This window comes from Equus asinus, chromosome 26, assembly GCF_041296235.1.
Source record: "Equus asinus isolate D_3611 breed Donkey chromosome 26, EquAss-T2T_v2, whole genome shotgun sequence".
NCBI classification, from domain to species: Eukaryota; Metazoa; Chordata; class Mammalia; order Perissodactyla; family Equidae; genus Equus; species Equus asinus.
In genome coordinates this window covers 33,154,144-33,167,186 of record NC_091815.1, presented here as the reverse complement: position 1 = coordinate 33,167,186, position 13,043 = coordinate 33,154,144, and the positions used below count along the sequence as shown (strand labels likewise).

Here is a 13,043-nt window from a genome sequence, read left to right as displayed (position 1 = left end):
CCCCCAGGTCCTGGAAGAGACTCACAGGCTGGGATATAAATTCCAGAATCAAGGAGTGGGGCAGGGCCAGCCCTACCCAGATCTCCTCCCCCAGGCCCGGTCCGCTCACAGGACGCCCCCTCCCCGCTCTTCCTGCCGGGTTTCCTCTCGCCTTTTCCTGTCCCCCACCCAGTGCCAGGAGCCGGGGCAGAGGCTGAACAGGAGCGGTGGGGTCAGGAACCAACCCAGGCCAGCGGAGCCAGGGCCCCCGGGTGCTGCGGGGACCCGAAGCAGGGTAAGACCCTGGGGCCCAGGAGTTCAGACCCCTCCTCCCTCAGACCCTTGAGTCAGTCCCCAGCTACCTCCCATCCCAGCACCCAGGAGTCCAGGCTCCCATCCCTCGCCTTCACCCCAACTCAGCAGTCTGAGCCCCAGCCCTTCCTCCCTGACTCAGGGGTCCAGGTCCCCCTCCACCCATCCCCACCACTCGGGGCCTCAGGAGTTGGGGCCTCGCTCACCCTCCTTTAGGGCCATGCTATCTGGTGAACGGAAGGAGGGCGGAAGCCCCCGCTTCGGGAAACTCCATCTCCCGGTGGGCCTGTGGATCAATTCTCCCAGGAAGCAGCTGGCCAAGCTGGGGCGGCGCTGGCCCAGCGCTGCCTCTGTCAAGTGAGTGCCCAACTCCTCGAGACCCCAACCTACCTCTCATCTGTCCTTGTTTATGACCCCGTCTTTGCACTGGGTAATGCCAGGGACCCTGAAAGGGTTGGCTCCTGTTCCTGATCTGAATGGGCAAGCAAGCTGGCGCACATTGCGGGGGGCGGGGAGGGGGCACACATTGGGCCACAGCGATATAAGGCCTGGTGGGGGAAGTGCTGGGACTGGTTAGGCCGGATGGACACAGGGATGGGGACATAGGAGCAGTGCTTTGATTTACCTTCGTTCCCTGCCTGCTCAACTCTTGAAACTTCCTTCTGTGGGACTTACCTTTATTTATTTATTTATTTTCTCTCTTTTTGCCTCTGCCTACCCCCCAACTCTTTACACCCCGTGTCTCTTGCTCTTCTGTGCGTCTCTGTCGCCCTCTCTCTCTAAATCTCTGTTGCCTTCTCTCTCTGGGTCTCTGTTTCTCCTTCTCTGGGTCTCTGTCTCCTCCATCTGGGTCTGTGCCCACCTCCCTCCTACTGTAACCCCCACCCCCGTCTCTGCGTGCCTTTCTGGGTCCCTCTCCCGGGCCTCTGCTCCCTGGCGGCCTCCCAGGTCTTCGTCTTCCGACACGGGGAGCCGCAGCAGCGAGCCGCTGCCCCCGCCGCCGCCGCCGCACGTGGAGCTGCGGCGAGTGGGCGCGGTCAAGGCGGCCGGGGGCGCCTCGGGGAGCCGCGCCAAGCGCATCTCCCAGCTCTTTCGAGGCTCCGGAACCGGGGCCACGGGGTCCGGCGGCGCGGGAGGCCCCGGGACTCCGGGGGGCGCGCAGCGCTGGGCCAGCGAGAAGAAGCTGCCGGAGCTGGCGGCGGGCGTGGCCCCCGAGCCCCCTCTGGCCGCCCGCGCCACAGCGCCCCCCGGGGTCCTCAAGATCTTCGGCGCGGGGCTGGCGTCGGGCGCTAACTACAAGAGCGTGCTGGCCACGGCGCGCTCCACGGCGCGCGAGCTGGTGGCCGAGGCGCTGGAGCGCTACGGGCTGGCCGGCAGCCCCGGCGGCGGCCCGGGCGAGAGCGGCTGCGTGGACGCCTTCGCGCTGTGCGACGCGCTGGGCCGGCCCGCGGCGGGCGGCGCAGGCAACGGCGAGTGGCGGGCGGAGCACCTGCGCGTGCTGGGCGACGCGGAGCGCCCGCTGCTGGTGCAGGAGCTGTGGCGGGCGCGGCCCGGCTGGGCGCGGCGTTTCGAGCTGCGCGGCCGCGAGGAGGCGCGTCGCCTGGAGCAGGAGGCCTTCGGGGCAGCGGACAGCGACGGTGAGCAGTCCTGGGGCACCTGGGGGCGGGGCCGGCGGCGCGGGGTCTGCGGGAGGGCTGGGCCGGGGCTTGGGGGCGGAGCCACGGTGGGGCGGGGCCGGCATGGGGGCTGGGCTGGGGCTGGGGCTGGGTGGGCAGGGCGGGGCCTGCGGGGCAGGTGGGACCAGAAGGCGGGCTGGAGGCGGGGCCCGCGAAGACTGGGCGGGACCTATAGGCCTTGGGTCAAGTGGTGGGCGGAGCTAGGGCAGGGTTGGGTCAGCCAGATGGACTGGGCCAGAGGATGATGCCCTTGGGGTACGCGCAGAGCCGCTGGCCCGGGCCGATGATGCTGGGGCGGCGCCTGTGGAATAGAGTAGCCCAGAGCAAGAGGTGTTGGGTGGGGCAGATGCGTGCGGGCGCGGATCCCTGGGGCAAGAGACCTCCCAGAGCAGTGGGTTGAAGCGGTTAGTGAGGGGCAGGGCCTATGTGGATGGAACCTAGGAGGGGGAGAGCAGAGTTGGGCTGCTAGATCAGGACCTAAGAATGGCAGAGCCTCAGAGGGGCGGGCTTTGGAGCAGGTGCCACGGGCTGGGTTGGCTCCAACGTGTGAGCGGGGCTTGAGGGTGGCACATGGGAAATGAAGAGGAGTTTGCAGAGGCCAAGGAAAGTTGTGCTCATCTTTGGCTTGGTCTTTGAGAAGGCCCGGCCTGGATCAGGAGGTGGCGCCACTGGTGAAATAGCAAGTGCTGGGCAGAGCCTGGCAGGGGTGGTGCCTGGCTCACAGGGCTAGGGGCCTGCTCAGGGAGCCCTCGAACCACTTTTCTGTTTCAGAGTCTCCTTTTTGGAGATAGAATGGTGTAGCAGTTAAACTCACGGGCTTTGAACTCAGACTTGGATTCTGATTCGTTCTTAGCCAGTTAAACTCAGCAGATTCCTAGATGAAAATTCAATGAGATAATCCATATAAAAGATTTTAGCACAGGGCTTGGCACATTGCTTAATTAAGAATGGCAATTATAGCCATCATTATCTTTTTTTTTTCAAAAGGCATTCATTGAGTGCCTACTGTGGGCCACACATTATTTAGGGACCTGGAGGAATATGTGGGGACATTGACAGGTGAAGTTCCCACCCTCCTAAATTTCCAGCCTAGTGAGAAACACATCAGTTCATTGGTTCAGCTCATTTCCACTAGGCACCTACTATGTGCCGGGGCTTTTCTGGGCCCAGACAAAGTCCAGAGTGCCCAGTGGGGCCATGCTCTGCTTCAACTTGGAAAGTCAGGGAAGGGTGTTCAGGTGGAGGTGGTTTATATTTTCCTGGGGGCAGGGTCTTCTCTGTTCACTGCAAAGTCCCTAGTGCCTAGAACTGTGCCGGGCACATAGTAGGTCCTCAAGAAATAGTATTTGAAAGAATGAATTAATTTCTGAGCTGAAAATGGCAAGACGGGTAGGAGTCACGCGGAAAGTGTGTTCCAGAACAGAGAACAGCATATGCAAAAACGTGCATGTGGGAAGCAGCCTCACCTCTCTGTAGTCAATTCTCGGTCTCTGTAATCTCCAGCTCTCTCAGTCTGTCTCTCTGTCTCTGACTCTTCCCGGTCTCGACCTCACCGCTCTCCATCTCTCTCCGCAGGCACGGGCGCCCCCTCGTGGCGGCCACAGAAGAACCGCTCCCGGGCGGCGTCCGGGGGGGCGGCGCTGGCCAGTCCTGGCCCCGGGTCCGGGTCAGGGCCCGCGGCTGGCTCCGGGGGCAAGGAGCGCTCGGAAAACCTGTCCCTGCGGCGTAGCGTGTCCGAGCTCAGCCTGCAGGGTCGGCGGCGGCGGCAGCAGGAGCGCAGGCAACAGGCCCTTAGCATGGCCCCAGGGGCAGCCGACGCCCAAATCGGACCTGCAGACCCCGGTGACTTCGATCAGTTGACTCAGTGCCTCATCCAGGCCCCCAGCAATCACCCCTACTTTCTGCTGCTCCAGGGCTACCAGGACGCCCAGGTGAGCGCAGCCTGTCCTAGCGGGAGAGCCCAATGCCCCATCCTTTGGTTGAAGGGCGACAAAACTACAACTCCCAGAATTCCTTGAGTCGCGGTGGTCTCAGGTATGCTGGAAGGCGTGGTCCCAGCAGGTTGCAGAGTGGGAGATAGCATTGTCAGAGACGAGAGAGGTGTTAGTGGAGGACAGATGCCTGAGAAAGATTCTATTGGAGGGACAAGTAGGGACTGGTTCCTTTCATTCAAAGCTGAGGGAAAGCACTGTCTTCGCGTCAAGAGATAGTGGGCGAGCCTATTGTAGAAAGGCGATCTCCTTGGAAGCATCTGTTTCTTGAGGTGGAGGTAATGGGAGAGTCTGTCTTCTAGGGGAGGGAGACAATTTGATTGGTGCCTGGGATCTCATTCTGGGTAAGCCTATATTTTCTGGAAAGGAGTCGACTAATCCCTTTTTTAAAAGTGATGGTTTACATTGGAACCATTTGACCCTTGTTGATGGGGGCAGGTGGTACTGATACTTCTATTTTACTTTTTGGGTGATAACTGGAGAACATGTTTGAGTGTTAGGGAGCAGAGAGGGAGAAAGCATTAGCAGTTGGGCGTCAGTGGGGAATTATTTCACCGATAGAAATGTAGTATATTATTGGAAAGACTTGTGTGCTTGGGGCAATCATCCTTACGGCTTTGTCCACCTTTGGGTAACAGTGGCACAGCCAAGCTTGATGGATACTGCTGGGATCAATGAGAAAGCCCACTCTAGAAGGTGGGGCAGCTTACTGAACAGTTCCATTTTTGCTGTCAGAGCAGGACCCAATTGGGTCAGGTGCCTTGGCTGTGTATATGAGTGAGAGGTTAAGACTATTCAGAGAAGAGCTTGCATGGAATAATTCATTCCTCCTTGTTGGGGCAAGGGGTCAAGGCAAGTTCATGGTCAGAAAGGGTTTGCATATATTATAACAGCCCTTTCCTCCAGACAAGGTTGGAGAATAGTAGGGTCTAATTTGGGAAGGTGGTCAAATTGAGAGGATCTATTCTGGAAGAAAAGGAGAGTCTGTTATAGGAAGAGGAGGAAACACTGGAAACATCCGTTCTTTTGGGTGAGGTTCATGAGAAATTTCTTTGTAAGAAAGAGGCTTCGTTGGAAGGATCCTTTCCTTGGGAACAGGAGTAAGAGGTGAATTTATTACAGAAAGGGATTTATTTGCACTTGTCTGTTCATGGGTGGCTGTAGCCGAGAGTTCATCGTACGTGCTGTGGAAGCGTGCCTTCTTGGGTTAAGGAACAGGAGAGCCCATTTCAGGAAAGGGTTCATGTATTTTGGACCACTCCATTCCTTCAGACAGGGATGGAAAATGAGAGATTCTACCTTCAGAAGGTGCTCAGGCTGGAAAGGTCCATTTTTTTTAGAGAAGCAGATGAGCAAATCCCTTGTAGGAAGGGGTCTCTCTGGAACCGTCCATCCACAGGGTAGAGATGATGGCAGAGTTCAGTGTAGGACGGGGATTTATGGATACCAGGATGACTGTTCTCTCAGACATGCATGGAGAACAGAGGGGTCTGTCTTAGGAAGGGAGTCACACTGAGCTCTTCTATTTTTATAGGATAGAGACGGGAGAGTCATTTTTAGGCAGGGGTCTTCTGGAATGCACTTCTTCATCTGGTGGATGAAATGAGACACTCCATTATAAGAAGAGTGTCTCCTTGAAAACTTCTATTTATAAGGTGGCATTACCAGAAGAGCCACTACATGGAGATCTCCTTGGAGATTTCCTTTTTTGGGATGGGAATATTGATGGAAGCGAGAGCATCTGTGGAATCTTCCATCATGGGAGTGGGGGTAATAGGTGAGTCCATTGTAGGATTATGTCTATTTAGAATTGAGTTCATTGGGGGCGGCCCCATGGCCGAGTGGTTAAGTCTGCATGCTCAGCGGCCCAGGGTTTCACCAGTTCGAATCTGGGGCACCGACCTAGCACTGCTCATCAAGCCATGCTGAGGCAGCATCCCACACAGCAGAGCCAGAAGGACCTACAACTAGAATATACAACTATGTACTGGGGCGCTTTGGGGAGAACAAGAAGAAAAAAAGATTGGCAACAGATGATAGCTCAGGTGCCAAGCTTTGAAAGAAAAATAGAATGGGGTTCATCTTGGAGTGGGGAAAAATGAGAGAGCCCATTGTAGAAAGGGGGTCTCCTTGGAAGTGTACATTCATGGGGCGGAGATAATGGAAGAAACTTTTGTTCAAAGGGGGAGTCTCTTTAAAGGTATCCATTCCCTGCTTTGGGAATATTGAGAGAAATTATGGGAGAGGGAAATGTTTTTGGAAGCCTCCATCATGGGGGTGGAACGATGGACAAGTAGGGGCAGGGGGGAAGGAAACGGGAGAGTTCCTGGGAGAAAAAAGGCTTCCTTGGGAAGGTCCTTGAGGGTGAGGGTAACGGGACAGTCCATTTTAGTAATGGGGGCGTGATGTCCTTGGAAGCACCCATTCTTTGGGCTGGATGTTACCGGAGAATCCACTGTAGGAAGGAATTGCTTTGAAAGAGTCCATTCAGAGGAGGTGAGAAGATGGGAGAGCGCATTGGGGAAAGATCTCCCAAGAAGCATCCATTCTTTGAGGGAGGGAAATGGTAGAACCCATGTTTCCTTGTAAGAAAGGGGTTTCCTTGTAAGTATCCTATCTTCAGGATGGGTGTTACAGGACAGTCCTTCAAGTGCCTTGGAAGAGTCCACTCATGCAGGTGGGGATAATTGATGAGTCCTTTGGGATCCCAGGAGATCTCCTTGGGAATGTTCATTCAAGGGAGGGGGTTCATGGGAAAGGCGATTGTGGGAAAGGGATCTCTTTGGAACCATCCATTCCACGTGGATTGGTGTCCTTCTTAGTGCTTCGCCACTTTCCCTCCAGGACTTCGTGGTGTACGTGATGACGCGGGAGCAGCACGTGTTTGGCCGGGGCGGGAACTCCTCGGCCCGCGGTGGATCACCGGCCCCGTACGTGGACACCTTTCTCAACGCCCCGGACATCCTGCCCCGTCACTGCACAGTGCGGGCGGGTCCTGAGCCCCCGGCCATGGTGCGCCCATCCCGGGGAGCCCCGGTCACGCACAACGGGTGCCTCCTGCTGCGGGAAGCCGAGCTGCACCCGGGTGACCTGCTGGGGCTGGGCGAGCACTTCCTGTTCATGTACAAGGACCCCCGCACCGGGAGCTCCGGGCCGGCGCGGCCGCCCTGGCTGCCCGCGCGCCCCGGGGCTGCGCCGCCGGGCCCCGGCTGGGCCTTCTCCTGCCGCCTGTGCGGCCGAGGCCTGCAGGAGCGCGGCGAGGCGCTGGCCGCCTACCTGGACGGCCGCGAGCCCGTGCTGCGCTTCCGGCCGCGCGAGGAAGAGGCGCTGCTGGGCGAGATCGTGCGCGCTGCGGCCGCGGGCGCCGGGGACCTGCCGCCGCTCGGGCCCGCCACGCTGCTGGCGCTGTGCGTGCAGCATTCAGCCCGGGAGCTGGAGCTGGGCCACCTGCCGCGCCTGCTGGGCCGCCTGGCCCGTCTCATCAAAGAGGCTGTCTGGGTGAGCGCCCCCAAGCGCCGTCCAGCCCCAGCTGCGCCCCAGGTCCTTGCCCCAGCCTCCCTTCACCACCGTCCCACCGGTTTGTAGTTTGGCAGGAGGAAACTACCTCTCCCATGATTCCTCAGGAGGGGGCTTGGGCTATTAAGCAAGGAGCCCCACGGGATGCTGGGAGTTGTGGATTCCTCCGCAGTGTCTGAAAGAGAAGGCAGTACAGTACCTACCGTTCCTTGCGACAGTGGAACAAACCATTCTGAGAGATGGGGGGGGGGAAGAGATCCCCTTGGAAGAGAAGTTGGGAGAGTCCATTGTGAGAGGTGAAGCGGGCAGCCCACTGGGTCTGAAGCTTGGAGGAGTAGTAGGGGAGACCCTTCTTGGAGGCAAGGGAGAACGAACCCATTAGACCTACAGATGGAAGGGCTGGGGAGAAACCATTCGGGGAGGGGAGAGTTTCCATCCTCTTGAGCTTGGGCCTACTTAGAGAAAAGGTTTTCTTGGGGTAAGAAGGAAACTCCATTTGAGCAGAAGCCGACCTGAGGAAGATAGACCACTCTTAATCATGGGGGTGCATGTCTTAAAAGGTAAGAAGAGGAGAGGTCATTCCGAAGCTTGAGGGTTAGAGTCCATCTGAAAAGTGGGGAGAGTCTCTGTCAAAAAGGTCTTTCTAGAAAAACCAGGGTATTAACTGATAGGCCTCTCTCCCCAATCTCCCTCACCTTGATTTTGATCTTACTGTTCCACAGGAAAAGATTAAGGAAATTGGAGACCGTCAGCCAGAGAAGTAAGAGAAATTCTGGGGAGAAGGGTCTAGAGGGATGTAGAGGTCGGGATTTGCAGCCAGTCCTGTGTTTACTCCACGCATTTCTTAGTGCAAATTTCTGTTCTTCCTTGGGACTCGGCTTTTCCAGCTGTGAAATGGGGATTGGACTCAGTCACCAATTAGACCCAGATCTCAGGGTTTGCACACTATCGTGGGTGTTGGGCAAGGATCACAAAACATCCTTCCTCCTTCTCCAGCCACCCTGAGGGAGTCCCAGAGGTGCCCTTGACCCCCGAGGCCGTGTCCGTGGAGCTGCGGCCACTCATGCTGTGGATGGCCAACACTACGGAGCTGCTGAGCTTTGTGCAGGAGAAGGTGATGGAGATGGAGAAGGAGGCCGACCAGGAGGGTGAGCTCTGACCCAGGCCCAGGCCTGTCCAAGCCCCCTGCCATCCTCTGCACCTGGGGACCTGGGCTCCTGCCTGCCAGCCTCTGGTTCTCCCTCTCACCCCCAGGCCTGTCCTCAGACCCACAGCTCTGCAATGACTTGGAATTATGTGACGAGGCCATGGCCCTCCTGGATGAGGTCATCATGTGTACCTTCCAGCAGTCTGTCTACTACCTCACCAAGGTTGGCCTTGACCCTTGCTTCCTGTTTGAGAGAACATCACTTCCTGTTTGGACTATATCACATCGCTCTGATGTCACTTTCTATTTGACCTCGCAAGATTTCCTGGTCCTGTGACATCACTTCCCATTTCACCCTGGCACTCTGCTATTCTGACACCACTTCCTGTTTGAGCTTACATCCCTTCCGGCCTTTCTGGCTTCTCTTCCTGTCTCGGCAACTGTCTCCTCTCACAGGCTGGTCTCACTACCTGGTTATATCACCATTTTCACTTTCTCAAGCTGCCTTTTTCTAAATCTACTCTTCAGTCACTGAAAGTCTGATAGAGCTATATAGATATAGATAGATGAAATAGTGTTGGCACTGTCATTTAAACTAAAGGTCCTCTTTAATCGGTCCTCACTTCCTGTGTCTCACTCCTGACCTCACTCCTTTTTTTTGGTAAGGAAGATTTGCCCTGAGCTAACATCTGTTGCCAGTCTTCCTCTATTTTGTATGTGGGATGCTGCCACAGCATGGCTTGATGAGCAGTGTGTAGATCCACGCCTGGGATCCGAACCTGTGAACCCCAGGCCCACCAAAGCAGAGTGCACAAACTTAACTAGTATGCCACCAGGCAAGCCCTGACCTCACTTCTTATAGTTCTGAATTCACTCCCTTTTCTGAACCAGAGACCTTTTCTCCCTGGAGTGCTCATCTTGCACTTTCTGCCCGGTTCCCCACCACCACTCTTGACTTGAATATTGCTGCTTGGAGTTCTCAGGGTTCCTGGCTTATGGCGGGCCTGATTCCCCAGCTGTAAAATGCAAGGGGATCTCGTGGGACAGATAGCATCTAAGTCTCAAGCAGCCTTGATTTATGAAGCCCTTTCCTCCAAGGCTTCACTTCCTGTACATCCCCGCCAAGTGTGGTTTTGTTTCTTCTTTGGCTCTGACCTCATTTCCTGTCCTTGGCCTGATCTTACTTTCCACTGGCTAACTGCCACCCCACTCCCACTTCCTGATTCTCCATTCTTTTCCTTTCCTCCGGGAATTCTGGATAAATAATTCTTTGACTGAAGAGGGCCTCTTTGTTCAGTATCCTTTGTCCTCCTTGAGGTGTCTGCTGAGAACTACAAGTCCCATAAGACACCAAGGTGGTCTTAAAATACCCAAGAAACTTCTAGAAACCCTTTCTTAAGACTTGAGGTGTCCCAGGCCTGATGAATACTAGAAACCCATCTGGAAAGTAGAGATTTGCTCATGGAGACCCTTAGGGTGTCGAAGGTGGAATGGACTACAATTCCCAGAAGCCTTTGGTGGAGCGCCCTAGTATCTTCATGCTCTACCACACCCTGAAGCTTCCAGGGAGTTGTAGTCTGATCACTTGTTTGCATCTCTGTGTCTCCTCAGACTCTGTATTCAACGCTGCCTGCTCTCCTGGATAGTAACCCTTTCACAGGTGGGGCCGAGCTGCCAGGGCCCGGCGCGGAGCTGGAGGCCATGCCTCTGGGGTTGAGACCTACCCTGGGCGTGTTCCAGGCAGCCCTGGAACTCACCAGCCAGTGCGAGCTGCACCCAGACCTCGTGTCTCAGACTTTTGGCTACTTGTTCTTCTTCTCCAATGCGTCCCTTCTCAACTCGCTGATGGAACGAGGTAAGGGTCAGACTGAGAAGGGGCAGGGAGGCAGAGACAGGAGCCACTGAGACCCACGTCAAGTCAGGTCTCACCTCTGGGGACTCTGGAGAGCTCGCAAGCTCCCGATCCCAAGCTGAAGGATAGGAAGGATCTGGGAGGCAGGAGGACAGGGTCCACACACCCATCGCCCTTCATATCCTCCCCCCCAGGTCAAGGCCGACCTTTCTATCAGTGGTCCCGAGCTGTCCAAATCCGGACCAACCTGGACCTTGTCTTGGACTGGCTACAGGGGGCTGGGCTGGGCGACATTGCCACTGAGTTCTTCCGGAAACTCTCCATGGCTGTGAACCTGCTCTGCGTGCCCCGCACCTCCCTGCTCAAGGTGACTCCTGACCCCTGACCTCAGACTCCCCAGCCCCACTCAACCATCTTCTGGATTCAGCTCACCTGGGGATCTCCCCTCGGACTCCATGTTATCCCGTCCCAGCCCACACACCACTGCTCATGCATTGGCAGCTAGAAGGAAGCCAGCAACAACAGTGTCCAAAGTGGGCTGCATCTGAATCCCAGTGGGCCTTATTAATAGTTTCCAGGGCCCCCTCCCTTGGACATGCTGATTCAGGAAGTTTGGTATGAGACCAAGGAACGCAATGATTAAAACACTCATTGAACATAAACTGCATTTCAGAAACTCTGCTTGGCATTTCTAGCTGAATGCTGACTAAGCCCCATGAAGTAGGTTATCAATAACAGGGTTTTTTTGTTTTGTTTTTGTTTTTTTTGTTTTTGGAGAAGGAAACTGAGAATCAGGTAGGTCACTTGCCTTCGTTTATTTATTTTTATTTATCAAACTTGTACAGAGCGTTGAATAAGCACCAGGCACTGTTCTAAGTACTTTTGAAGCTTGCCATATCGAATCCTCATAACAACTCTAGTAGGTAGCTCCTATTCTCCCCCAATTTACAGATGGGGAAACTGAGGCCCAATGACTTGCAGAAGGTAATAAATCACCAAGCTGGGATTTTTGAACCCAGGCAATCTGGGTCCAGTCTCTGGGTTTAACCACGCTGATGATGCTGACGCCAGCTAAGTTAGCTGTAGAAATTTTCACGCAGATGCAAACAGCAGCCACAGTAGAATGATGAATCCCATGTGCACATCAGCAGCTTCCAGAATATAAACGAGTGATAAACTAATGGCCAGTTTTGTTTCTTCTCTGCCCCTGCCTACTCCCATATCCTCATTTATTCTGAAGCAAATCACATTTTTTTAAAGCTGAGAGCACGCCCTTCCCAACACGCACTTCACTGACAACCAGGCCCAGGAGACACCGTCCAGGCACACCACTGTCTACCCAGTTCATTCCCCCCCTTTTATGGAGGCCCTCCCATTCGGGATTTTTCAGCTGCCCCAAAGTGACTGTAGACTTCTCACCTCGTCTTCCCATCAGGCTTCATGGAGCAGCCTACGAACGGAGCACCCCACGCTGACCCCGGCTCAACTCCACCATCTGCTCAGCCACTACCAGCTGGGTCCTGGCCGCGGGCCACCACCTGCCTGGGACCCTCCCCCTGCAGAGCGAGATGCTGTGGACACGGGTGAGGAGAAATGAGGACACAAGCATTGGGGCTCTCAGCTTTCTTCTGCCCTCAGGACCTAGGAATCCATATCCCCAGCCCCTTCCTCCTTCTGACCCAGCAGTCTGGACCCCTAGCACTCTCCTCCCCCAGGACCTAAGTGCTGGACCCTAACCCCTTTTTCCCCCAGGATATAGGAGCTCAAGTCCCCAGCTCTCTTTTTTTTCCCAGGGGTTCAGCTCCCCAGCCTCATCCCTCTACAAACTACCCACCCTGACCTAGGAGTCCGGATCCCAGGCTCCTCCACTCTAGGGAATCCATAAAACTAAGTTCCTAGACCCTCCTTCCTCGCGGACCCAAGAACTCAACTACGTCGCCCGTTTCCCAGGCAACAGTGGCCTCTCCTAGTCTCAACTACAACTCTCAGGATGCTTGGGGACTCCAGGAGTCACGTTTGAGTGGACCCTGCTCCAGGAGTTGCTGGGGATTGAAGTTTTTCCTTCCTTTGGGCGTGACGCAGCCTCGGCTCTCCCCGACTCTCTGCCGCTTCACGCCCGTTTTCAGAATTTAACGCCGTCTTCTTCGGTCTCACAGGGGACATCTTCGAAAGCTTCTCCTCTCACCCTCCCCTCATCCTGCCTTTGGGCAGCTCGCGCCTGCGCCTCACGGGTCCAGTGACGGACGATGCTCTGCACCGTGAACTGCGCAGGCTCCGCCGCCTCCTCTGGGATCTTGAGCAGCAGGAACTGCCGGCCAATCACCGCCACGGGCCTCCCGTGGCCACGCCTCCTTGAAGACCAATAGCAAACGAGCGCGCGAACCTTGAAAATTCCTCGGCTTCTATTCCCTGGAGCCCGCCTGCGCGCAGAGCTTTCTGGGAGTTGTAGTTTTCCCCGCATGGAATGCTGGGAGTTTGAGTTTTCGGGTAGTGGAGGATGGGACGGTGGGAAGATGGGTTTGGGATTTGAGCGCCAGGAGCAATAAAGGTATCTGTGGTATTGGCAACGC

At 55.9% G+C, this 13,043-nt stretch overlaps 1 protein-coding gene across 2 annotated transcripts; it reads left to right on the top strand.

Moving 5' to 3' along the window:
* The first annotated feature begins 135 nt into the window (after nt 1-135).
* On the top strand, nt 136-13,040 carry RASIP1 (Ras interacting protein 1). Of its 2 annotated transcripts, none has more exons than XM_044759536.2 (12): nt 136-274; nt 508-648; nt 1,240-1,928; nt 3,543-3,898; nt 6,803-7,456; nt 8,197-8,234; nt 8,471-8,622; nt 8,741-8,844; nt 10,233-10,476; nt 10,668-10,840; nt 11,909-12,056; nt 12,630-13,040. In XM_044759536.2, exons 2-12 carry the CDS (start codon nt 512-514, stop codon nt 12,827-12,829), a joined length of 2,895 nt encoding a protein of 964 aa, XP_044615471.2. In that variant the 5' UTR covers nt 136-274; nt 508-511; the 3' UTR covers nt 12,830-13,040. The 2 variants fall into 2 exon arrangements, with proteins under 2 accessions (XP_044615471.2, XP_070354358.1); XM_070498257.1 differs by having other exon boundaries at nt 8,729-8,844.
* Nucleotides 13,041-13,043: the final 3 nt, after the last annotated feature.